This window comes from Coregonus clupeaformis, chromosome 24 (genome assembly GCF_020615455.1).
Source record: "Coregonus clupeaformis isolate EN_2021a chromosome 24, ASM2061545v1, whole genome shotgun sequence".
Classification (NCBI taxonomy): Eukaryota; Metazoa; Chordata; class Actinopteri; order Salmoniformes; family Salmonidae; genus Coregonus; species Coregonus clupeaformis.
In genome coordinates, this window is record NC_059215.1 from 60,495,119 (window position 1) to 60,519,327 (window position 24,209).

The 24,209-nt window shown below is 44.4% G+C and overlaps 2 protein-coding genes across 5 annotated transcripts; both read left to right on the forward strand.

Annotated features, from left to right (window-relative positions):
* The first annotated feature begins 2,056 nt into the window (after positions 1 to 2,056).
* On the forward strand, positions 2,057 to 9,046 carry otos2 (otospiralin 2). 3 transcript variants are annotated; one of them, XM_045207376.1, is made up of 4 exons: positions 2,057 to 2,197; positions 2,497 to 2,569; positions 6,889 to 6,918; positions 8,263 to 9,046. In XM_045207376.1, exons 1-4 carry the CDS (start codon positions 2,156 to 2,158, stop codon positions 8,451 to 8,453), a joined length of 336 nt encoding a protein of 111 aa, XP_045063311.1. In that variant the 5' UTR covers positions 2,057 to 2,155; the 3' UTR covers positions 8,454 to 9,046. The 3 variants fall into 3 exon arrangements, with proteins under 3 accessions (XP_045063311.1, XP_045063310.1, XP_045063312.1); XM_045207375.1 differs by having other exon boundaries at positions 2,061 to 2,197; positions 8,260 to 9,046; XM_045207377.1 differs by having other exon boundaries at positions 2,116 to 2,211; positions 8,260 to 9,046.
* Positions 9,047 to 17,961: 8,915 nt separating this feature from the next.
* On the forward strand, positions 17,962 to 23,637 carry LOC121537345 (augurin-A-like). Of its 2 annotated transcripts, none has more exons than XM_041844996.2 (4): positions 17,962 to 18,128; positions 20,904 to 20,948; positions 21,500 to 21,672; positions 23,096 to 23,637. In XM_041844996.2, exons 1-4 carry the CDS (start codon positions 18,059 to 18,061, stop codon positions 23,243 to 23,245), a joined length of 438 nt encoding a protein of 145 aa, XP_041700930.1. In that variant the 5' UTR covers positions 17,962 to 18,058; the 3' UTR covers positions 23,246 to 23,637. The 2 variants fall into 2 exon arrangements, with proteins under 2 accessions (XP_041700930.1, XP_041700929.1); XM_041844995.2 differs by having other exon boundaries at positions 17,963 to 18,128; positions 20,904 to 20,951.
* Positions 23,638 to 24,209: the final 572 nt, after the last annotated feature.

Here is a 24,209-nt window from a genome sequence, read left to right on the forward strand (position 1 = left end):
AACTCGAACCTTCAGCTCCCTCCAGAGATTTTGAATTGGATTAAGGTCTGGAGACTGGCTATGCCACTCCAGGACCTTAATGTGCTTCTTCTTGAGCCACTCCTTTGTTGCCTTGGCCGTGTGTTTTGGGTCATTGTCATGCTGGAATACCCATCCACGACCCATTTTCTATGCCCTGGCTGAGGGAAGGAGGTTCTCACCCAAGATTTGACAGTACATGGCCCCGTCCATCGTCCCTTTGATGCGGTGAAGTTGTCCTGTCCCCTTAGCAGAAAAACACCCCCAAAGCATAATGTTTCCACCTCCATGTTTGACGGTGGGGATGGTGTTCTTGGGGTCATTCCTCCTCCAAACACGCGAGTTGAGGCCAATGAGCTCGATTTTGGTCTCATATGACCACAACACTTTCACCCAGTTCTCCTCTGAATCATTCACATTACATTTTAGTCATTTAGCAGACGCTCTTATCCAGAGCGACTTACAGTTAGTGAGTGCATACATTATTTGTTTTATTCATACTGGCCCCCCGTGGGAATCGAAACCCACAACCCTGGCGTTGCAAACGCCATGCTCTACCAACTGAGCTACATCCCTGCCAGCCATTCCCTCCCCTGGACGACGCTGGGCCAATTGTGCGCCGCCCCATGGGTCTCCCGGTCGCGGCCAGCTACGGCAGAGCCTGGATTCGAACCAGGATCTCTAGTGGCACAGCTAGCACTGCGATGCAGTGCCTTAGACCACTGCGCCACTCGGGAGGCTAATGGTAGCTCATTGGCAAACTTCAGACAGGCCTGTATATGTGCTTTCTTGAGCAGGGGGACCTTGCAGGCGCTGCAGGATTTCAGTCCTTCACGGCGTAGTGTGTTACCAATAGTTTTCTTGTTGACTATGGTCCCAGCTGCCTTGAGATCATTGACAAGATCCTCCCGTGTAGTTCTGGGATGATTCCTCACCGTTCTCATGATCATTGCAACTCCACGAGGTGAGATCTTGCATGGAGCCCCAGGCCGATTGACAGTTATTTTGTGTTTCTTCCATTTGCGAATAATCACACCAACTGTTGTCACCTTCTCACCAAGCTGCTTGGCGATGGTCTTGTAGCCCATTCCAGCCTTGTGTAGGTCTACAATCTTGTCCCTGACATCCTTGGAGAGCTCTTTGGTCTTAGCCATGGTGGAGAGTTTGGAATCTGATTGATTGATTGCTTCTGTGGACAGGTGTCTTTTATACAGGTAAAAAACTGAGATTAGGAGCACTCCCTTTAAGAGTGTGCTCCTAATCTCAGCTCGTTACCTGTATAAAAGACACCTGGGAGCCAGAAATCTTTCTGATTGAGAGGGGGTCAAATACTTATTTCCCTCAATAAAATGCAAATCAATTTATAACATTTTTGACATGCGTTTTTCTGGATGTTTTTGTTGTTATTCTGTCTCTCACTGTTCAAATAAACCTACCATTAAAATTATAGACTGATCATTTCTTTGTCAGTGGGCAAACGTACAAAATCAGCAGGGGATCAAATACTTTTTTCCCTCACTGTAGGTCATTTTGCAGACGCTTTTATCCAAAGCGACTTACAATCACGAATGCATAAAAAAAAAAATTGTATGGGTGGCCCCGGTGGGATTTTAGATTGTGCACTGCTGTGTGAGATTTGTGGGTTACAAAATCAATGTAGGCTATGATGTTTTTCACTTTCAAGATGTGGAGGTATTGATTGAACGTATACTGTACATGAAAGCATTATTGATAATGATGTTTCATTAAATTAATGGACAAATTGAGCAGCAGAAAACAATTATTTTAATCAACAGTACATGATTGCGGTGCTTGGGAACATAAGCATTTGTAAGTTATATAGATAGGTACAATTTGTCTGCATCGGACCTATTGGTGAGGGGTAAGAGTGTTGACATTCCCTGCTCTCCCTCTCCTCCATCTCTCATCTTCCTCCACAAAGGAAGCCTTTCAGTCCGTTGACATGTCTGCTTCAGGTGTGAGAAGTGGAGACCGGGTAGGAAAGAGAGGGTGGTTGGTTTGGAGGTAAGGTATGGCATGTGATGCTGAAGTGTGAAGGACCAACATATCCTGGACAGCTCTGTTTACTGTATCTGTTCTTCCTGGGTCTGGGTATATCTGGACATACACACACTACATGCCCAGAGCAAGAGGAACAACAGCCCGGATCCAGAACCAGGTACCTGTATCAGTGTAAATTAAGAGTGTTTATTGATTTCGTTTTGTTTTGGGTGATTTATCTGTTACTGGGGGAAAATGCAAATCCTGCACCTGCTGCAAAATCCGAAATGTACCTTCAAATGTTAAATGTAACTCTTTGTGTTCTTACTTGTGTTTCAAACCTTCTTTGTTGTGTTCTTCTGTTGTTCTCTGACACAACTCTTCTCCCCAAGCTAAATCTTAAGATGTTACAGAACAAGCTGCCACAATTTCTCACAGTTAGTGGTTGTGTTTCTGTCTTTGTGCTACCTACCACAGTGTAAAACCATGCCTCGTCTTTGTGTCTCAATGCTGCTCTGGGTCGTCCTGCTGGGTCTCCTCTCTCTAATAGGTAAGTCAGCCTGTTAGCACTCCACACTGCAGTGGAGGCTGCTGAGGGGAGGACGGCTCATAATAATGGCTGGAATGGCGTCAATGGAATGGTATCAAACACATCAAAGACGTGGTTTCCATGTTGTTGATACCATTCCATTGACTCCATTCCAGCCATTATTATGAGCCGTCCTCCCCTCAGCAGCCTCCAGTGCCACACTGGTGAATAGAGGTGAGAGACTGAGCCTGTGTCATTTTCATCAGTGATAATGGAAGGCATCCAAAAGGTCCCAGTGAGGACAAGACATCTCTTCAACGTCATTTTAACCTACAGTAAATAGAAATAGAAGATGTAAGATGCGCTTCAGATGACAGAATTTTGAATCAAATATTGGGGCAGAATGTTATGAGATATTTGAAAATGTTTGCATATCAGAAGTGTATTTTTTGACATCTGACACTAAGTGTAGAGACAAAGTATTGTCTCTCAAGGCCCACAGGCCTATATATATATATATATATGAGAGAGAGATTTCAATTGAATGCCAGCTGCTACTGCCTATACATACATACAGTGCCTTGCAAAAGTATTCATTCCCCTTCGCGTTTTTCCTATTTTGTTGCCTTACAACCTGTAATTTAAATGGATTTTTATTTTTATTTCATGTAATGGACATACACAAAATAGTCCAATTTGGTGAAGTGGAATGAAAAAAATTATACAAAATAAATAACAGAAAAGTGGTGCGTGCATATGTATTCACCCCCTTTGCTATGAAGCCCCTAAATAAGATCTGGTGCCACCAATTACCTTCAGAAATCACATAATTAGTTAAATAAAGTCCACCTGTGTGCAATCTAAGTGTCACATGATCTGTTCCATGATCTCAGTATATATACACCTGTTCTGAAAGGCCCCAGAGTCTGCAACACCACTAAGCAAGGGGCACCACCAAGCAAGCGGCACCATGAAGACCAAGGAGCTCTACAAACAGGTCAGGGACAAAGTTGTGGAGAAGTACAGATCAGAGTTGGGTTATAAAAAAATATCAGAAACTTTGAACATCCCACGGAGCACCATTAAATCCATTATTTAAAAAATGGAAAGAATATGGCACCACAACAAACCTGCCGAGAGAGGGCCGCCCACCAAAACTCACGGACCAGGCAAGGAGGGCATTAATCAGAGAGGCAACAGAGACCAAAGATAACCCTGAAGGAGCTGCAAAGCTCCACAGCGGAGATTGGAGTATCTGTCCATAGGACCACTTTAAGCTGTACACTTCACAGAGCTGGGCTTTACGGAAGAGTGGCCAGAAAAAAGCCATTGCTTAAAGAAATAAATAAGCAAACATGTTTGGTGTTCGGCAAAAGGCATATGGGAGACTCCCCAAACATATGGAAGATGATACTCTGGTCAGATGAGACTAAAATGTAGCTTTTTGGCCATCAAGGAAAACGCTATGTCTGGCGCAAACCCAACACCTCTCATAACAGTGAAGCATGGTGGTGGCAGCATCATGCTGTGGGGATGTTTTTCATCGGCATGGACTGGGAAACTGGTCAGAATTGAAGGAATGATGGATGGCGCTAAATACAGGAAAATTGTTGAGGGAAACCTATTTCAGTCTTCCAAAGATTTGAGACTGGGACGGAGGTTCACCTTCCTGCAGGACAATGACCCTAAGCATACTGCTAAAGCAACACTCGGGTGACACTCGGGTGGTTTAAGGGGAAACATTTAAATGTCTTGGAATGGCCTAGTCGAAGCCCAGACCTCAATCCAATTGAGAATCTGTGGTATGACTTAAAGATTGCTGTACACCAGTGTAACCCATCCAACTTGAAGGAGCTGGAGCAGTTTTGCCTTGAAGAATGGTCAAAAATCCCAGTGGCTAGATGTGCCAAGCTTATAGAGACAAACCCCAAGAGATTTGCAGTTGTAATTGCTGCAAAAGGTGGCTCTACAAATATTGACTCTGGGGGGGGTGAATAGTTATGCACGCTCAAGTCTTCAGTTTTTTTTGTCTTATTTGTTGTTTGTTTCACAATAAAAATTATTTTGCATCTTCAAAGTGGTAGGCATGTTCTGTAAATCAAATGATACAAACCCCTAAAAAATCCATTTTAATTCCAGGTTGTAAGGCAACAAAATAGGATAAATGCCAAGGGGGGTGAATACTTTCGCAAGCCACTGTATTTTGTGCATAAGCGTAGTATTGGATTGTGACTTTGTACTTGGATGAAACTCAAGTCTGAAGTGGTGGTGGTGGCCTCCTTTCTTCAATTCATCTCCCCAATATCTCTGTGGGCTTTTAAAAGAGGAAAGTTCACTACCTCTTTACTGGGTTCTCGGCTTTGTGTACTGTAGATGAATAAGAGGAGATATGGAGAGGAATCCACTTTGCACTATTGAGACACTCCCCATTAATGTGAGTTAAATCTGAATGAGACTGTTATTGCCCTGCTGTTGTCTCTTACTGCAGACTGGAGCGACTCTCAGAAACCGTCAACTGGAACTAATTACCTTGGAGATGCAGCCAGACAGTCAGTTTGTTTCTCTGGAGGAAATGTTATCCATTAGTTCACTAGGAATGTAACCTTCTGACAAATCTGCTGTGACATTACAACGGCCGGTACAGTCAACAACAAAAAAATGTAAGACAGATATTGATTATAGTGTTTTTACTCGGTTCTGTCTCAATGCATCAAATATGAAGTTTAGTACACAGCATATCTCTTTACATTGTTTATAGTCAGACATTTCTCTGTAAACTTGGATTTTATTGTGGAATATAAGGAGAAAGTTTTGAAGGTTTTTCTTTCAAATTAAACGGATGTCCTCCCATGATATAATGTTGGTAACATTTCTTCAACAATACACCACAATACTGTATATTTAATTGAATAGAGCTTCTTCCAGCTTGCCTTGCCTACACAATGCATGTGCAGTATTGGCTATTCAGAGACATACAGCAGTGCCTGCATGGTGGCATTGTTGCAATAGCAGTGTGTGTACTGCCCGTGTATTACTTAGCTCATGGTGTTGCTGCAGGTTGTAAGCAACAACAACAAAACGCCTTTACAACAGGAAGGAACAGAATGTGTTCTTACTCTGTGGTGGCGATGCAATAGAGCCTTTGTCACAACATCACTCCGAGATATTTGATTGAGTGGAAATTACGTTGTTTTGATGAAAAACATCTGGTTGCGGTTTATGGAGGTCAGAGTAGACCAGTCATAGTTCATTCCCTTCTTTTGCTCTTTCGTTTTCTCTCTCCCTTTTTCATTTTCATTGAGACGGTAGAAGTATTACACTGTGTGCCTACCGTGCTTAGCTCTCTCTAGTCTCTGTTGACCAAGCTGAGCGTTTACCTTTCCCCTCCCCTATGTAACCCTGACCTGGGTTCAAATACTATTTGAGATTTTTAGCGTTTGCTTCAGTAATAATTATAAATATAATAATAATAATTAAATAATAATTAATCATTTAGCAGACGCTCTTATCCAGAGCGACTTACAGGAGCAATTAGGGTTAAGTGCCTTGCTCAAGGGCACATCGACAGATTTTTCACCTAGTCGGCTCAGAGATTAGAACCAGCGACCTTTCGGTTACTGGCACAACGCTCTTAACCACTAAGCTACCTGCCGCCCTATTAATGGGCGGCAGGTAACCGAAAGGTCGCTGGTTCCTGGAGTGCCAGATGGGCGGGGTTTGTAATTTTCAGTCTATTCTATTGGTTCTATTGTGCCAGGCAAACTCAACCAATCCCAGAGAAAGTATGTTGAAATTACTTTGAATAGCATTTGAACCCAGTTTTGTGTTTCTCTACTGGCCTTTACTTACCTCTTCATTGTTCTGCCGCGACCTTCCTCTCCTCTGAGGAGATTTAATAAAGGCTGTGAATGTCAGAGCAGTCCAGGGCCAGGCGCAGCGCATGGCACTTAGCAGTCAGCCGCTCCATATCCTCTTCATCGCCTGTCTTCCACCTCACTGCCTCTGTCTCCCTCCCTCTGTCTGCTAACCTGCTGCTGCCTGCCCAGCGTGTTGGCCATATTGGGCAATGTCAGAGAGAGAGAGACACTCCTCAATCCTAGTGAGAAAGAGAGAGTGGTCCATCAAAACACACTTTAATACTGGGAACACTAGCTAGACTAATTCACTTTCTCTGTTTTGTCAATACTGAGAACACTGGCTAGACTAATTCACTTGATCTCTGTTTTGTCACAAGTCACCCATCAACAGAGCTGTGTGAGTCACCATGAAGACCCATAGGGTTCCTTCAGTTCTGTCCGCTTGTCTGAATCATTCCTGTGTCTTTTCTCCCTCTAACTCAGGGGCTGAGGAGACAGCAGGCAAAGGCAAAGGTGAGTGTGTTTTACTGGGAGACTGGGTAACCAGGTGTTAGCAAGATGGAGTTGGATTCCATCAAACCAGCCCTAGCAATGTTGATTCAATATTTTTAGTTGTGCAACTATAGCTTGAAGACATACACTGAGTGGACAAAACATTAGCAACAACTGCTCTTTTCATGACAGGCTGACCTGGTGAATCCAGGTGAAAGCTATGATCCCTTATTGATGTCACCTGTTAAATCCACTTAAATCAGTGTAGATTAAGGGGAGGAGACAGGTTAAATAAGGATTTTTAAGTCTTGAGACATGGATGGCTTGTGTATGTGTGCCATTCAAAGGGTGAATGGGCAAGACAAAATATTTAAGTGCCTTTGAATGGGGTATGGTAGTAGGTGCCAGGCGCACCGGTTTTAGTTGGTCAAGAACTGCAACTTTGCTGGGTTTTTCACTCTCAACAGTATTAAGAATGGTTCACCGCTCAAAGGACATCCAGCCAACTTGACTCAACTGTGGGAAGCATTGGCGTCAACATGGGCCAGCATCCCTGTGGAACACTTTTGACACCTTGTGGGGGGGTGCAACTCAATATTAGGGAGGTGTTCTTAATGTTTTGTACACTCAGTGTATGTACACACACACAGCAAGAGACAAGGAGAGAGAGAGGTCAGAGGGACAGACGTAAGAGAAGACGTCATTGGGGCCTCCACATCATATCCCCGTAGCTTCCTATAGTTTCTCACTAACATGGTTGTTATGTTTGAGTTGGGAGCTGTGGAGTGTTGTTGTCCTAGCCTGCTTTCCCAGCGTGGCCCTGGCCCTCTCTCCCACCACCCCACAGTGAGAGGCCTATCTCTGGGCCTAGGGGACGTCCGGAGCCCCTCGCACCAGACTGGTCTTTAATCAACCATAAGTCTGAGATGCTCAACGGGAGCTTTGGTTTCAATTCGAAGACAAGCCGTTTTTTACAAGGTATTTTATTGACTTTGGTTAAAGGAATGCGGCTTAAGCTCAGGTTGTAGTGAAGGGGTGACAGAGGTAAACACTGAGAAATTAACGAGGCTGTTATAGTTGGTGTAGCAGGGAGGAAGGCTGGGAAGTGGGAGAATTGCAAAGGTTCCGTACAGTGGTTCTATCACTGTCACAAACACACATGTATAATCAATGAATACAGCTTGTGTATTGATTGTGTATTGATTATGTATTACACTGAAAATAATGTATGTAGTAAACAGCTATCAATCCATGTCAAGTTGTGTCATGTGTGTCCAGTCTTAGTGAAGTGCAGTATCATTCACTCAGCCTCTGATTGGTTCCCTTATGACATCCTCTTCTCGTGCTCTCATTGGTTCCCAGCAGCAGATGTGGGGCGTGAGAAGCGCAGCATGCCCAACTGGGCTCTGACCTCCTCTGACTTCTTCGGCTGGGTGGAGGCTCTGCGCGAGCAAGCTGGTTATGAGAAGATTGAAGACATGTCCAGAACCTTCTGGGCTCACTTCCCCTCCGCCAGCCGCCTGGGCTATGAGCTGTCCGACCCTGACGAGGAGTGAGGAACCGGAACCACAACAACAGCATATACAAAAACTGGTACAGGATCAGTTTCGCCTTTTAAATCAAAATGAATAAGAGTGTATGGACAGGGGGTACCTGAGCCTAGATCTGGGGCCATATCAAGCGTCTCAGAGTGGGAATGCTGATCTAGGATCAGGCCCCCCTGTCCATGTAATCTAATTAATTGTGATCTAAAATGAAAAACGGATCCTAGATCAGCACTCCTACTCTGAGACACTTTATGATTACGGGACCAGAACTAGAACCAACATCTCTCTACTGCATGCAAGTAGTGTAAATTGTATATAGAGGCCTAATCTATGTCCTCAGAGGACCCTGGAAAAGACATGTATTGACAATCACCAAAGAGGAGAAAGGGAGGGGGTGGAGCCTCTGCATGGGGGTCATGTGATGCTCAGTACTGTACGTGTGATAGACAGAGAACACACGTTGACACCAGATCAGGTCTCTCATACACTTGACTTTGCCTTGTGTTGTGTCCATGGACAATAAATATGTATGCGTTCTATGTGTGAAACTGCCTTGCTACAACCCAATTAAACTCTCCCAGGAACCTGGAGCTGTAATTCTTGTGAATAGTCTGTTTCTTTAAACTTGTCTTGAACAGCCGTTGCATGCAAAGCTCTCCTCCCAAAAGATGTCCTTGGCACAGAAGTTAAAGTTGTTAAACAATTGATTAATGGAAATGTACAATCGTGCAGCAGCTATCAACATGTTTGTCAGAATCCTGGCTTGCTTGAAACTACTACTCAGGGCAAGTTTCCTGAACACAGATTTAGCTTATTCTTGGACTAAAAAGCACTTGCTTAATCCGTGTAATCGACCCTTTGCAAATCCACATATCAGAGATGTCTGTAACTGTAACTATTGAGCGATTCAAAGAGCAGTGATGTGGAAGTGTTTGAATTCTCCAAGAATTAAGTATTGTCCTCTTCGTATCTGTGTGTTCTTTCGCCTGGCATGCAGCAACTGCATGTCATGCTGGCTGAGAGAGATCAGAGAGAGGCAATGAATAGGGCATGCTGTGTAGTGGCCTGCGGTGGCAGGGAATAGGGCATGCTGTGTAGTGGCGTGCGGGGTGATCACTCAACATGGGGGGAAACTTTACCATTAACACACACTTTAAAGAAGAAGCCTTCCCCCGGTTGCCATGGTGACAGAGGCGATAGGATAGGTGGATGTAGAGTTGTTATAAGGATGGCGTCAGGTCAAGATGGTGTAAAGTGTGTATCATCCTCATAGCTATAGATACACTGTACACCTAAACACTTTTCTACGGCTGCCGGTTCTAAGAAATCGCACACCAAATGAACATTGAGATGCTGTGTGTTATGTAGAAATCTCCTGAAGCGTGACCTTTCTCCTATTTCTCTGAATCTACCCAGCTTAAGTGTTATTTATTCCCCCAGTGTTTTACCCCTGTGTGTGTGAGAGAGTGAAAGAGCGCTTGTCGCCCCTCTCTCTCTGTGACTTCTCTTTGACCCCTGTTTCACTGCAGAGGCCAGCCCTGAGCTGAGTGCAGGTGTTCCGTCCTCTCACAGGAGCACAGTCAGGAATGCAGACTGAGATTTCACTATCAGGGTACATGCCAGGCAGGCAAACCATTCAAACCCCAAGGTTAAGGTGTGTTCCATCCCAGTCTATAATGCTAATCACAGGGGGAATCTCACCTATGTGTGCGCCTTACAGACAGAGGGGTCTATCATGTGACTCTCATGCAAGTCACAGCAGCTGAGTTCTCTCAGTGTGTCTTGAGGAAGAGTCAGTCTGCACGCTGACAGATGTTTGCCAAATAGTCTGTCGGTTGGTGAAGCAGTGGCTCCCTGAAAGCCTAATCGACCATTAACTGAACATCGCCCGCTCAAGGATGGCTTGCTTTAAAGCGCAGAGAAATACTTTCATTCATTTAATCTTGGCCTACTAAATAGAATAAGCCAATTTACTAACACGGTAAAGACCACTATTATGATCCCATAAACAACAATATATATATATATACAAACAATAGATTGGTAGCCAATTAGTGTGTATTACAAACATATGGTAGATATTGTAGTCATACGCTTTGCTGGAGGGATTTTTTCTTGCGAACAATTGTATTTAATACTTAAATAAATATTGGGAGGTGAGGCCTAGAGGTGAGTCTTGTTCTGTTTTTAAGTTGAGTTGTGTGTTTTCTATTTGCTGTCGATATATTGTCTGTACACCATAATAAGAAATAGACAAGTAGCTGTTCCATCGCTCCTAGGGACAAGGACAAAGTTGGTTTGTCCATAATCTGGAATAGACACTAACACATTTTCACAATGCCACGCTAACAAAGACAGCATTCCTTGATTTGCAACCTGCAGAGTGGATCAATGAGGTATTCATCACAACAAGAAGAGAGCACATTGTTGCCTTGCCTCCTGTCCACATCAGCCATCAGCACTGAAGAGAAAGATTACTGATGGTAAGATATCCAACATATTGATTTCACTTATAATGCCTTTAACACCTCTCCTACCTTCAGTTCAGAGAGTGGACAAGGACAAGGTTGCAGTATGTCTTAAACATGGTGTCATCTTGGTTGAGAGGAATCTCTCAAAACATGACTGAGGGTGCGTCTCAAATGGCACCGTATTCCCTTTATAGTCCTGTGGGACCTGGGCAAAAGTAGGGAAATATATACACTACCAGTCAAAAGTTTGGACACACCTACTCATTCAAGGGTTTTCCTTTATTTGTACTATTTTATACATTGTAGAATAATTGTGAAGACATCAAAACTATGAAATAAAACATATGGAATCATGTAGTAAACAAAAACGTGTGAAATCAAAATATATTTTATATTTGAGATTCTTCAAATAGCTACCCTTGATGACAGCTTTGCACACTCTTGGCATTATCTCAACCAGCTTCATGAGGTAGTCACCTGGAATGCATTTCAATTAACAGGTGTGCCTTCTTAAAAGTTAATTTGTGGAATGTTTTTCCTTCTTAATGCGTTTGAGCCAATCAGTTGTGTTGTGACAAGGTAGGGGGGTATACAGAAGATAGCCCTATTTGGTAAAAGACCAAGTCCATATTATGGCAAGAACACGCGGTGCGGGTGAACGGATGATCTACGCATGTGTAGTTCCCACCGTAAAGCATGAAGGAGGAGGTGTTATGGTGTGGGGGTGCTTTGCTGGTGACACTGTCTGTGGTTTATTTAGAATTCTTAACCAGCATGGCTACCACAGCATTCTGCAGCAATACACCATTCCATCTGGTTTGCGCTTAGTGGGACTATCATTTGTTTTTCAACAGGACAATGACTCAACACACCTTCAGGCTGTGTAAGGACTATTTTACCAAGAAGGAGAGTGATGGAGTGCTGCATCAGATGACCTGGCCTCCACAATCCCCCGACCTCAACCCAATTGAAATGGTTTGGGATGAGTTGGACTGCAGAGTGAAGGAAAAGCAGCCAACAAGTGCTCAGCATATGTGGGAACTCCTTCAAGACCGTTGTAAAAGCATTCCAGGTGAAGCGGGTTGAGAGAATGCCAAGATTTTGCAAAGCTGCCATCAAGGCAAAGGGTGGCTACTTAGAAGAATCTCAAATATAAAATATATTTTGATTTGTTTAACACTTTTTTGGTTACTACATGATTCCATATGTGTTATTTACATTTACATTTACGTCATTTAGCAGACGCTCTTATCCAGAGCGACTTACAAATAGGTGCATTCACCTTATAGCAAGTGGGATAACCACTTGACAATGTTTTTTTATTTTTTAATGTTTTTTTTTTGGGGGGGTAGAAGGATTACTTTATCCTATCCCAGGTATTCCTTAAAGAGGTTGGGTTTCAAATGTCTCCGGAAGGTGGTGAGTGACTCCGCTGTCCTGGCGTCGTGAGGGAGCTTGTTCAACCATTGGGGTGCCAGAGCAGCGAACAGTTTTGACTGGGCTGAGCGGGAACTATGCTTCCGCAGAGGTAGGGGAGCCAGCAGGCCAGAGGTGGAGGAACGCAGTGCCCTCGTTTGGGTGTAGGGACTGATCAGAGCCTGAAGGTACGGAGGTGCCGTTCCCCTCACAGCTCCATAGGCAAGCACCATGGTCTTGTAACAGATGCGAGCTTCAACTGGAAGCCAGTGGAGTGTGCGGAGGAGCGGGGTGACGTGAGAGAACTTGGGAAGGTTGAACACCAGACGGGCTGCGGCATTCTGGATGAGTTGTAGGGGTTTAATGGCACAGGCAGGGAGCCCAGCCAACAGCGAGTTGCAGTAATCCAGACGGGAGATGACAAGTGCCTGGATTAGGACCTGTGCCGCTTCCTGTGTAAGGCAGGGTCGTACTCTTTGAATGTTGTAGAGCATGAACCTACAGGATCGGGTCACCGCCTTGATGTTAGCGGAGAACGACAGGGTGTTGTCCAGGGTCACGCCAAGGCTCTTCGCACTCTGGGAGGAGGACACAACGGAGTTTTCAACCGTGATGGCGAGATCATGGAACGGGCAGTCCTTCCCCGGGAGGAAGAGCAGCTCCGTCTTGCCGAGGTTCAGCTTGAGGTGGTGATTCATCATCCATACTGATATGTCTGCCAGACATGCAGAGATGCGATTCGCCACCTGGTTATCAGAAGGGGGAAAGGAGAAGATTAGTTCTGTGTCGTCAGCGTAGCAATGATAGGAGAGGCCATGTGAGGATATGACAGAGCCAAGTGACTTGGTGTATAGCGAGAATAGGAGAGGGCCTAGAACTGAGCCCTGGGGGACACCAGTGGTGAGAGCACGTGGTGCGGAGACAGCTTCTCGCCACGCCACTTGGTAGGAGCGACCGGTCAGGTAGGACGCAATCCAAGAGTGAGCCGCCCCGGAGATGCCCAGCTCGGAGAGGGTGGAGAGGAGGATCCGATGGTTCACAGTATCAAAGGCAGCAGACAGGTCTAGAAGGACAAGAGCAGAGGAGAGAGAGTTAGCTTTAGCAGTGCGGAGAGCCTCCGTGACACAGAGAAGAGCAGTCTCAGTTGAATGACCAATCTTGAAACCTGACTGGTTTGGATCAAGAAGGTCATTCTGAGAGAGATAGCAAGAGAGTTGGCTAAAGACGGCACGCTCAATAGTTTTGGAGAGAAAAGAAAGAAGGTATACTGGTCTGTAGTTGTTGACATCAGAGGGGTCGAGTGTTGGTTTTTTGAGAAGGGGTGCAACTCTCGCTCTCTTGAAGATGGAAGGGACATAGCCAGCGGTCAAGGATGAGTTGATCAGCGAGGTGAGGTAAGGGAGAAGGTCACCGGAGATGGTCTGGAGAAGAGAGGAGGGGATAGGGTCAAGCGGGCAGGTTGTTGGGTGGCCTGCCGTCACAAGTCGCAAGATTTTATCTGGAGAGAGAGGGGAGAAAGAAGTCAAAGCATAGGGTAGGGCAGTGTGAGCAGGACCAGCAGCGTCATTTGACTTAACAAACGATGATCGGATGTCGTCAACCTTCTTTTCAAAATGGTTGATGAAGTCATCCACAGAGAGGGAGGAGGGGGGATTCAGCAGGGAGGAGAATGTGGCAAAGAGCTTCCTAGGGTTAGAGGCGGATGCTTGGAATTTAGAGTGGTAGAAAGTGGCCTTAGCAGCAGAAACAGATGAAGAAAATGTAGAGAGGAGGGAGTGAAAAGATGCCAGGTCCGCAGGGAGTCTAGTTTTCTTCCATTTCCGCTCAGCTGCCCGGAGCTCTGTTCTGTGAGCTCGCAATGAGTCATCAAGCCACGGAGCTGGAGGGGAGGACCGAGCCGGCCGGGAGGATAGGGGACATAGAGAGTCAAAGGATGCAGAAAGGGAGGAGAGGAGGGTTGAGGAGGCAGAATCAGGAGATTGGAGGGAGAAGGATTGAGCAGAGGGAAGAGAGAGCGAAGGTTGCGACGGCGCATTACCATCTGTGTAGGGGCAGAGTGAGTAGTGTTGGAGGAGAGGGAGAGAGAAAAGGATACAAAGTAGTGGTCGGAGACTTGGAGGGGAGTTGCAGTGAGATTAGTAGAAGAACAGCATCTAGTAAAGATGAGGTCAAGCGTATTGCCTGCCTTGTGAGTAGGGGGGGACGGTGAGAGGGTGAGGTCAAAAGAGGAGAGGAGTGGAAAGAAGGAGGCAGAGAGAAATGAGTCAAATGTAGACATAGGGAGGTTGAAATCCCCCAGAACTGTGAGGGGTGAGCCATCCTCAGGAAAGGAACTTATCAAGGCGTCAAGCTCATTGATGAACTCTCCAAGGGAACCTGGAGGGCGATAGATGACAAGGATATTAAGCTTAAATGGGCTAGTGACTGTGACAGCATGGAATTCAAATGAGGAGATAGACAGATGGGTCAGGGGAAAAATTGAGAATGTCCACTTGGGAGAGATGAGGATTCCTGTGCCACCACCCCGCTGACCAGATGCTCTCGGGGTATGTGAGAACACATGGTCAGACGAGGAGAGAGCAGCAGGAGTAGCAGTGTTTTCAGTGGTAATCCATGTTTCCGTCAGCGCCAAGAAGTCGAGGGACTGGAGGGTAGCATAGGCTGAGATGAACTCTGCCTTGTTGGCAGCAGAGCGGCAGTTCCAGAGGCTGCCTGAGATCTGGAACTCCACGTGGGTCGTGCGTGCAGGGACCACCAGGTTAGAGAGGCAGCAGCCACGCGGTGTGAGGCGTTTGTGTAGCCTGTGCGGAGAGGAGAGAACAGGGATAGGCAGAGGCATAGTTGACAGGCTGCAGCAGATGGCTACAATAATGCAGAGGAGATCGGAATAAAATGAACTAAACATAGTTTTGATGTCTTCACTATTATTCTACAATGTAGAAAAATAGTAAAAGTAAAGAAAAACCATGGAATGAGTAGGTGTGTCCAAACTTTTGACTGGTACTGTATATATGTAAAATATAAAGAGAAAAGGGTGCAGAATTGGGATAATTTAAAAGCACACCTCTCTACTGCCCCCTACCTGTGTAAAGAGGACTGGTCTCCATGATCTTGGGGCTCAGACACACTTCAAAGTAAAGTAAGGAAATTAAATTAAATTCAAACGTTTTTTTTTTTTTCTCTGTGGGGATGTGTTTTTTCCTGTTCAGAAACATCTGTCCTTCCCTTGAGATATTTTGCTCTTTCTGCATGGAAACATGCCCCAGGGGAAAACGTCCTTGAGTGGTGTTCCATAAATATGGCCCCAGATTTGTTGATTGCAGCAGTATGATGCTATTTGTTAAGTTACTACGTGGTCTGAAAAAAGCACACAGGAAAATTATATAATTTACTGCTGAATATGTGGAGGAAATATGATACAGTTTTCTGTGTTGTCGTTGTTTCAATGACATCATTGATCAGGCTGAACAGTTGTTTGACAGTTACCATTTTCCGCTTTCTGTGTAAAGACATTCGACAGAAAAACATCAACATACAGTGGGGCAAAAAAATATTTAGTCAGCCACCAATTGTGCAAGTTCTCCCACTTAAAAAGATGAGAGAGGCCTGTAATTTTCATCATAGGTACACGTCAACTATGAAAGACAAAATGAGAAAAAAAATTCCAGAAAATTATATTATAGGATTTTTTATGAATTTATTTGCAAATTATGGTGGAAAATAAGTATTTGGTCAATAACAAAAGTTTTGTCAATACTTTGTTATATACCCTTTGTTGGCAATGACACAGGTCAAACGTTTTCTGTAAGTCTTCACAAGGTTTTCACACACTGTTGCTGGTATTTTGGCCCATTCCTCCATGCAGATCTCCTCTAGAGCAGTGATGTTTTGGGGCTGTCGCTGGGCAACACGGACTTTCAACTCCCTCCAAAGATTTTCTATGGGGTTGAGATCTGGAGACTGGCTAGGCCACTCCAGGACCTTGAAATGCTTCTTACGAAGCCACTCCTTTCGGTGCCCGGGCGGTGTGTTTGGGATCATTGTCATGCTGAAAGACCCAGCCACGTTTCATCTTCAATGCCCTTGCTGATGGAAGGAGGTTTTCACTCAAAATCTCACGATACATGGCCCCATTCATTCTTTCCTTTACACGGATCAGTCGTCCTGGTCCCTTTGCAGAAAAAACAGCCCCAAAGCATGATGTTTCCACCCCCATGCTTCACAGTAGGTATGGTGTTCTTTGGATGCAACTCAGCATTCTTTGTCCCTCCAAACACGACGAGTTGAGTTTTTACCAAAAAGTTATATTTTGGTTTCATCTGACCATATGACATTCTCCCAATCCTCTTCTGGATCATCCAAATGCACTCTAGCAAACTTCAGACGGGCCTGGAAATGTACTGGCTTAAGCAGGGGGACACGTCTTGCACTGCAGGATTTGAGTCCCTGGCGGCGTGGTGTGTTACTGATGGTAGGCTTTGTTACTTTGGTCCCAGCTCTCTGCAGGTCATTCACTAGGTCCCCCGTGTGGTTCTGGGAATTTTGCTCACCGTTCTTGTGATCAATTTGACCCCACGGGGTGAGATCTTGCGTGGAGCCCCAGATCGGGGGAGATTATCAGTGGTCTTGTATGTCTTCCATTTCCTAATAATTGCTCCCACAGTTGATTTCTTCAAACCAAGCTGCTTACCTATTGCAGATTCAGTCTTCCCAGCCTGGTGCAGGTCTACAATTTTGTTTCTGGTGTCCTTTGACAGCTCTTTGGTCTTGGCCATAGTGGAGTTTGGAGTGTGACTGTTTGAGGTTGTGGACAGGTGTCTTTTATACTGATAACAAGTTCAAACAAGTGCCATTAATACAGGTAACGAGTGGAGGACAGAGGAGCCTCTTAAAGAAGAAGTTACAGGTCTGTGAGAGCCAGAAATCTTGCTTGTTTGTAGGTGACCAAATACTTATTTTCCACCATAATTTGCAAATAAATTCATTAAAAATCCTACAATGTGATTTTCTGGATTTTTTTTTCTCAATTTGTCTGTCATAGTTGACGTGTACCTATGATGAAAATTACAGGCCTCTCTCATCTTTTTAAGTGGGAGAACTTGCACAATTGGTTTCTGACTAAATACTTTTTTTCCCCACTGTATCTCAGTAAGAGAAAGCACAGTATCTTAGCCTTGCACTGCTGTACATGTAGCAATGCTCGGTCACACTTTTATTTGGATAGTCCGAATAGTCCATCTGTAGATGCTATACAGATGGTCATACTATCAACAAACTGCTTGCTAAGGTTACGGTTAGGGTTAGGTTTAGAATAAGGGTTAGGGTAAGGGCTAAGGTTAGGGCTAGGGTTAAAGTAAGTGTTAAGTTAAGGGTTAGGATAAGGTTATGGTTATGGTTAGTAGAAAGTTAGTTTAAGTGTTACTGATGGCTTGTAGATAGAGCATCTACAGAAGGACTACAGACTATCTAAATAAAATGTTACCCATCCAACGAACATATCACCCACACATTCAACTTTAGAGAGAATAACTGAGTGCTTCTGTTTGGCTGGGCCTTCCTTTTATGACATTCCTGAACCGGCACAAGCAGGTTTTCCTCCAGGAAGGAATGTTTGTTCTCTGGCCCTGTGGGGAGACTCCTGCTTCCACTTCACCTGATTCTCCTCCCGCCTCTTCTTCCCACTGCTTCCCGAGACTCAGAGAGACGTCTGGAACAGAGACGGAGACCATGGCTTTCCACAACCTCTGTCTGCAGGTTCTACTGCTAATTGCCTTCCTCTCCTACTGCGCTCACTCAGGTAAAACCCTTCCGTCATTCATATTGTACATTTGTGATTGAGTGTACTCACTGACCCATCACATTTATACTGTCATTTTGCAGGTTGATGCATTCAAATGTCATAGTATGTTGCCACGTGACAAAATTGTTACAGAGAATAGAGATTTGGAAAAGGGCGCCTGCACGCCTGTCTCGATATATTTTCCCCTCTCACTCTGTTTCGAAATTGCTGAGTTTAACCGAGACTTGATTTTTTCTTCTTCTCGAGGACAGTGTGACATCTGATTTTGAAAGTGTTCAGTGGCTATTCTATCCGCCCTGTAGCCACCATCTTGGATGCTCTGTGGGAGGCTTTGATTTTTTGAAGTACACTGGGAGAAAGAATAATGGTTAAGAGAGAGAGGGAGAAAGAAGGAGAGGTAAACCAAGAGAATAGCAAGAGGGAGGGAGAGTAAAAAAAAAGGGAGGAGAGAGATTGAAGTATTTGTGCGTGGGGGACAAAAGGCAGTCAAACCTAACCACAGCTCCTGGAGGGAGGATTTCACACCCTCACGTCACATTGTTTGCCTGTGAATATCACCGTCCTACCGTCTACTGTCTGCTAGCTAGAGGAAGAAGGTCTCAACTCTCTACCTCTCTAACCGGTCCTCTAATATCAAACCAGACTACATTTAAAGAACTACATTTATACAACACACCCATTAACCCTTTACACTCGAGGGAATGGGCCTATATGGATATGGCTAAATTGAAATGTTTCTTACAAAATAAATATGAAAAGCATTTGCATAACCATGGTAACAATTGAAAGGGAACAGTTTGGAGATAATGGGAAAATTATTAGACCAAAGTTGAGGACACAACAGTTCACAAGACTGAATCCAGACATTACACTGTTGATTTTATGTGCATTTTATATTTACTGTACTTTTTGCCGCATTTGTTGATAACGAAATCCGAAAATACTCTGGATATGTTCAGTAACATGATAATAATATTTCTGGAGAATATGGGGTAGGTGCAACATAAGACAAAACAATTATAAGGATTTGAGTGAGAAGTCTGATTGGTGTCTCCAAGTGGCCACACACCTCTCCAAAGTGTGCACAGTTCCTAAGTAATTTCAATGCACTTTTATGACTCAAAGATGAGTCTTCAACTATAAGGAACTTTTTTTTGAGCTCTCCTAGCTGTGCCATAGAGTAACTAGAGCAAGCACACTTGTAGTTGTTTTGTTTGGAACATGGCCCTGCATCCCCGCCATCACACAATTACTGTTGTTTACGCAATCCAAAAACGGTCCATTATAAATCGTAATCTGGGTCAGGTGGGCACAGAAAGGAGTCAAGAGTGCGTTCAGGAGGGTGTGCCATGGCAAATGTTCTTCACAATAAACAAACACAGGCTCATTCTGTTCAGAACAACCCAGGGTATGACGATATGTCATATTGTAACTGTACATCAAACATACTGATCATAAACGTTGACACTGCATATGACATGAGTTTTATGATGTGGAGATGTGAAGTGCACATTTGGACTCACGGGTGTTTGACTTGGTTGTACGACATCAGAGCGGTATTTATTATAATCCTCAACGTCTCATCTTTCAAAATACATTGAGTCATCTTAATTTACAGCATTTCCCTCACTCAGACAACAAAACAAGTTGCCCAATTAGCAGGAGGGATGGGGGCAACTTCTTATCTTGCGCGGTGCCCAAGTTCCTGAACGGCTGTCATCAAAACCCATACAGAGCTGTGAATTATTTGAGAAGCTTGCAGTTTGTATTCATCTTGCATAGTAATGGTTGAAAAATAGAAATACCAGTGCCAGAATTCCATTGTTGTTCAACGGACCTTCCAATGTGTTGTTTAGGTTGCCCTGGTAATACTTTGATAACTGGAGTGTTTTTCAAGTATTGGTATGGTGAATGGGTATGAAGGGATGGATAAAACCTTTTTTATATAAACATTATTTGTACAACTGTTTTTATATACTCACCAAGGTTTCTATATACTGCATAGGTTTGACGTCTATCACTTAATTGGAGAATTGTAACACTTAAATGTAATAAAACAGAGCTGCTTCCGTATTAGATTTCTTATTTACTCTTTACTTGAACTCTCTCTGTCATAGGTCATAATAATGATATACACTGAGTGTACAAAACATTAGGAACACCTGCTCTTTCCATGACATAGAGTAGACTGACCTGGTGAATCCAGGTGAAAGCTATGATCCCTTATTGATGTCACTTGTTAAATCCACTTCAATCAGTGTAGATGAAGGGGAGTAGACAGGTTAAAGAAGGATATTTAAGCCTTGAGACAATTGAGACATGGATTGTGTATGTGTGCCATTCAGAGGGTGAATGGGCAAGACAAAATATTTAAGTGCCTTTTGAACGGGGTATGGTAGTAGGTGCCAGGCGCACCGGTTTGAGTGTGTCAAGAACTACAGCGCTGCTGGGTTTTTCACATGTAACAGTTTCCCGTGTGTATCAAGAATGCTGCACCACCCAAAGAACATCCAGCCAACTTGACACAACTGTGGGAAGCATTGGAGTCAACATGGGCCAGCATCCCTGTGGAACACTTTCGACACCTTGTAGAGTCCATGCCCTGACGAATTGAGGCTGTTCTGAGGGAAAAAGGGGGTGCAACTCAATACAAATATTTTGTACACTCAGTAATGATATAACAGTTGATTCAAAGTGAGGTAATGTTTAGATCAAGTACAATATATCTGATTTGTCTTTATTTAACCTCTTGTGTCTGTGCGTCTCCAACAGATGGCACAAGGGAGAGCAGGCTCCACAGACTACTGAAGAAAAGAGGTGGTAATATGGATTATGGCTGTTTTTCATGAGAAACATCTCACAGCTGAGACTACACACACTGACTACACTGAGCCACAGTACATCCACATGTCTGCGTCATAAATGTCAGGAAAACAATTCACCTTTCATAAATAACTTTATTGACAAATCTACCTCAGGCGGTAAACTTTTCACACTTGTCTATCTTTGAATAGCCCTGTCAAATTCAGACAGACCTCCATGGCATGCAAAACATACAGTCCTCTGTGGGATGAATGCCTGGATTGATAAGTGACAGTTTCAGATGATGATGGCTTTATGAGTCTTATTAATAATAAAAAGCACCCATTGATATTTATAGAGTGTCGCTAATGCAGCCTTAGGCTCCTCTCCTGTCTCTCCTGGCTGCTGCTGCTCGGTCAGAACCACTCTATCTCTGTCACTGACAGCTCCCCTGCTCCCTACACACTTCCCCTGCCTCCAACACTGTTGTAGACAAACAGGTGTGGTTATTGACTGCTTTACATCCGCACCTTGACCCTTAACCTCTCCTACCTGTATTTCCTTAGTGGGCGGAGACACGAAGCCTGTGGGGGTGGAGGTGGGGGTGGCGGTGGCCCCCTCCAAGGCCAAAGAGTTCCTGACCTCCCTACGGAGGCCCAAGAGGAACATCTGGGACCGCAGCAGGCCAGATGTGCAGCAGTGGATCATGCAGTTCATGCACATGGGTTATGACGAGGCGGTAGGTGCACTGCACACTGTACCCTTCACAATACACTACACTCTGCACACACAGATGCTTTACCCATTGGTCAGTAAAACATTCCTACAGTCCTTATGGTAATCCGGTCTAGTAAACTACAAATGCATCGTATACTATCATGTTTTATAAACTGGGTGGTTCAAGCCCTGAATGCTGATTGGCTGACAGCCGTCGTATCAGACTCATACCACGGGTATGACAAAAAAAGTATTTTTATTGCTCTAATTACGTTGGTAACCAGTTTATATAAGCAATCACGTCATGGGTTTGTGGTATATGGCCAATATACCATGGCTAAGGGCTGTATCCAGGCACTCCGCGTTGCGTCGTGCATAAGAACAGCCCTTAGCCGTGGTATATTGGCCATATACCACACCCCCTCATGCCTTGTTGCTTAAATATACAATTCCATTTAACATTACAAATAACTGACTTACAGGAAGAATGTACAGCATAGTACAAGCACATCCCTGTTATGCTACTAGTTATGTTCTTTTAATCTAATCTGAATGGTTTTCCTTTAACATCGTTATAGAAATTCTGACAATTTTTCCATCATTGTATAAGTGACATGGTGGCATTTACAGGAATGATAGGTCAACATATGAATAGGTCAGTCTTTGTGTTTGCTTCAGTCTCATATAGGCTGTACAGAGACATGGCTTCCTTTCTACAGCAATATCTTAGCAACACAATGCAACCACTCTCCACTGTCCAGACAGCTCTATTATAAGGTGTGTGTTGATATTTTTATGACGAGGCTGTGTGATTGGGTTAATGTCGGTGTCTGTGACACCTGTCTCCTAGCGGGCTCAGCAGCTGCCCCCTGTGTGTGTGTGGTGTGTGTCAGCTCCAGCTCATCCCAGCTCCAACATCAGTCGATGAGGGGCCGTAATATTTCTCTCACATCTGCGGCCATCGTCCAACAGCGGCAGACCTGTCCAAACTGTCTCGCCACATAAAGCCCCCTGCCTCCAGAAATGCCTCATGGAAAACGTGTCGGTTAATTAGTCAAGAGAAACGTGGACAAACGTGAGGTTGCCCTCTAACACCAGTCATGCTATAACTCAGACGCACCATCCCTTCCAAGACCTCATCTATGCAAACATGTTTACACTACTTTAGGTTGATTTCCCGCTGGGTTCATACATTATATATTTTTAAATTAAAATGGACTGAATGTACTGCAAGTCACTTTGGATCAAAGCATCTGCTATTACGATATTATTTCATTGTATCTCCAGTTGTCCTTGAGATGGGTCTCTCCTACTGCAGCTGTCACACAAATACACACACTGTCTCTTCTAACACCTTGTCTATTCACTGTCATTCAAACAAGTTCACGAGTCTTCTAGCTTGAATTCATTGTGGATTTATCTCTTGTTGTCCATCCATCCCACAGAGGCTTGAGACTGACCTGTCCTACTGGATGGACCTGTCCCGGTCATCAGACCAAGGTCACCAGCACCATTATGACGAGAACGCCCCCATCGGGCCCCAGGACCCCGGTTCCTACAGACACGGCGCCAACGTCAATTATGACTACTATTAATTGTCCCGCTGTGATTTACTCAGCTTAACGTCTCAACATAACAATCACAGAAGCTTAGACTACTTCAAAGTAGGGAAACAAATATGTTGTTATGTAAAATCGCTTTACTGTCCCAATTTCATGAGTGCTTCCCTCTTCTGCCTTCTTCAATGTATCCCTCTGATGCTATTCTGCACACATACAGTACTGTAGCCTTCTCTGTAATGCAAGACATGGAGCTAAGACATGCCTGTCCCAGACTATGGATTGGGTTGCACTGTCTCTACATTGTATCCTTTGCTGTCTGAGAGATTGAGACCTGCTGTACCTGCTGATGTACATGCTGTGATGGGACCACAATGCATTGGGTTGATCTGTCTGAATAACTAAATAAAGACAGACGAAACCTTGAATAAATCATGACTCTTTTACATGTGTGTGTGGTGAACCAGCAGACCGTACAGATACAGGCAGTACCTCAACCAGCCTGTAGATTGGTTGCCAATCTATCCCTAAACTGATGCGAACAAACAAACCATCATGGTGAAATAATGGTAAATGGGGGGCGACACGGCAAGCAGAGGAGATGGCAGCACCAACCACAGTCAACAGTTTAATGGAAGAAAAAGAGGGCGGTTGAAAGAGAAGAGAAACCAGGGAGTGAGTGCTATCCCTTCTAACCCGTGGTTAGTCCCACTGGAATTGATTTTCTGTAGGATTGGGAAGGGTTAGTGCTATCCAGAATCCTTGGGATGTCCCTACCCTGACTTTGTAGACAAGCAGCAGTATGGACCGGGAGTAAAGTTCTGAGCCGTATGTTATTGCTTTCAAATCCCTAGCTTACGTCTCATAAGTTCTCTTAACCTGCTATGAAAAGTCATTTCTGAAATAAGCTGTATACCATCTAGTCAACATCTCTGCCAACACTACACCAGGGAGGTTGCTCCCGGCTCTGTCTGCCTCCCCACAGGGACCGAAGTGAGAA

Bases quoted from the DNA above. Each gene is read 5' to 3' on its own strand.
- LOC121537345 (XM_041844995.2), top strand. From the start codon at position 18,059: ATGGCTTTCCACAACCTCTGTCTGCAGGTTCTACTGCTAATTGCCTTC. The intron at 18,129-20,903 runs GTAAAACCCTTC...CGTCTCCAACAG, and splicing joins CTCCTACTGCGCTCACTCAG to ATGGCACAAGGGAGAGCAGG. The intron at 21,673-23,095 runs GTAGGTGCACTG...TCCATCCCACAG, and splicing joins ACATGGGTTATGACGAGGCG to AGGCTTGAGACTGACCTGTC.
- otos2 (XM_045207375.1), top strand. From the start codon at position 2,156: ATGCCCAGAGCAAGAGGAACAACAGCCCGGATCCAGAACCAG. The intron at 2,198-2,496 runs GTACCTGTATCA...TACCTACCACAG, and splicing joins CAGCCCGGATCCAGAACCAG to TGTAAAACCATGCCTCGTCT. The intron at 2,570-6,888 runs GTAAGTCAGCCT...CCTCTAACTCAG, and splicing joins GGGTCTCCTCTCTCTAATAG to GGGCTGAGGAGACAGCAGGC.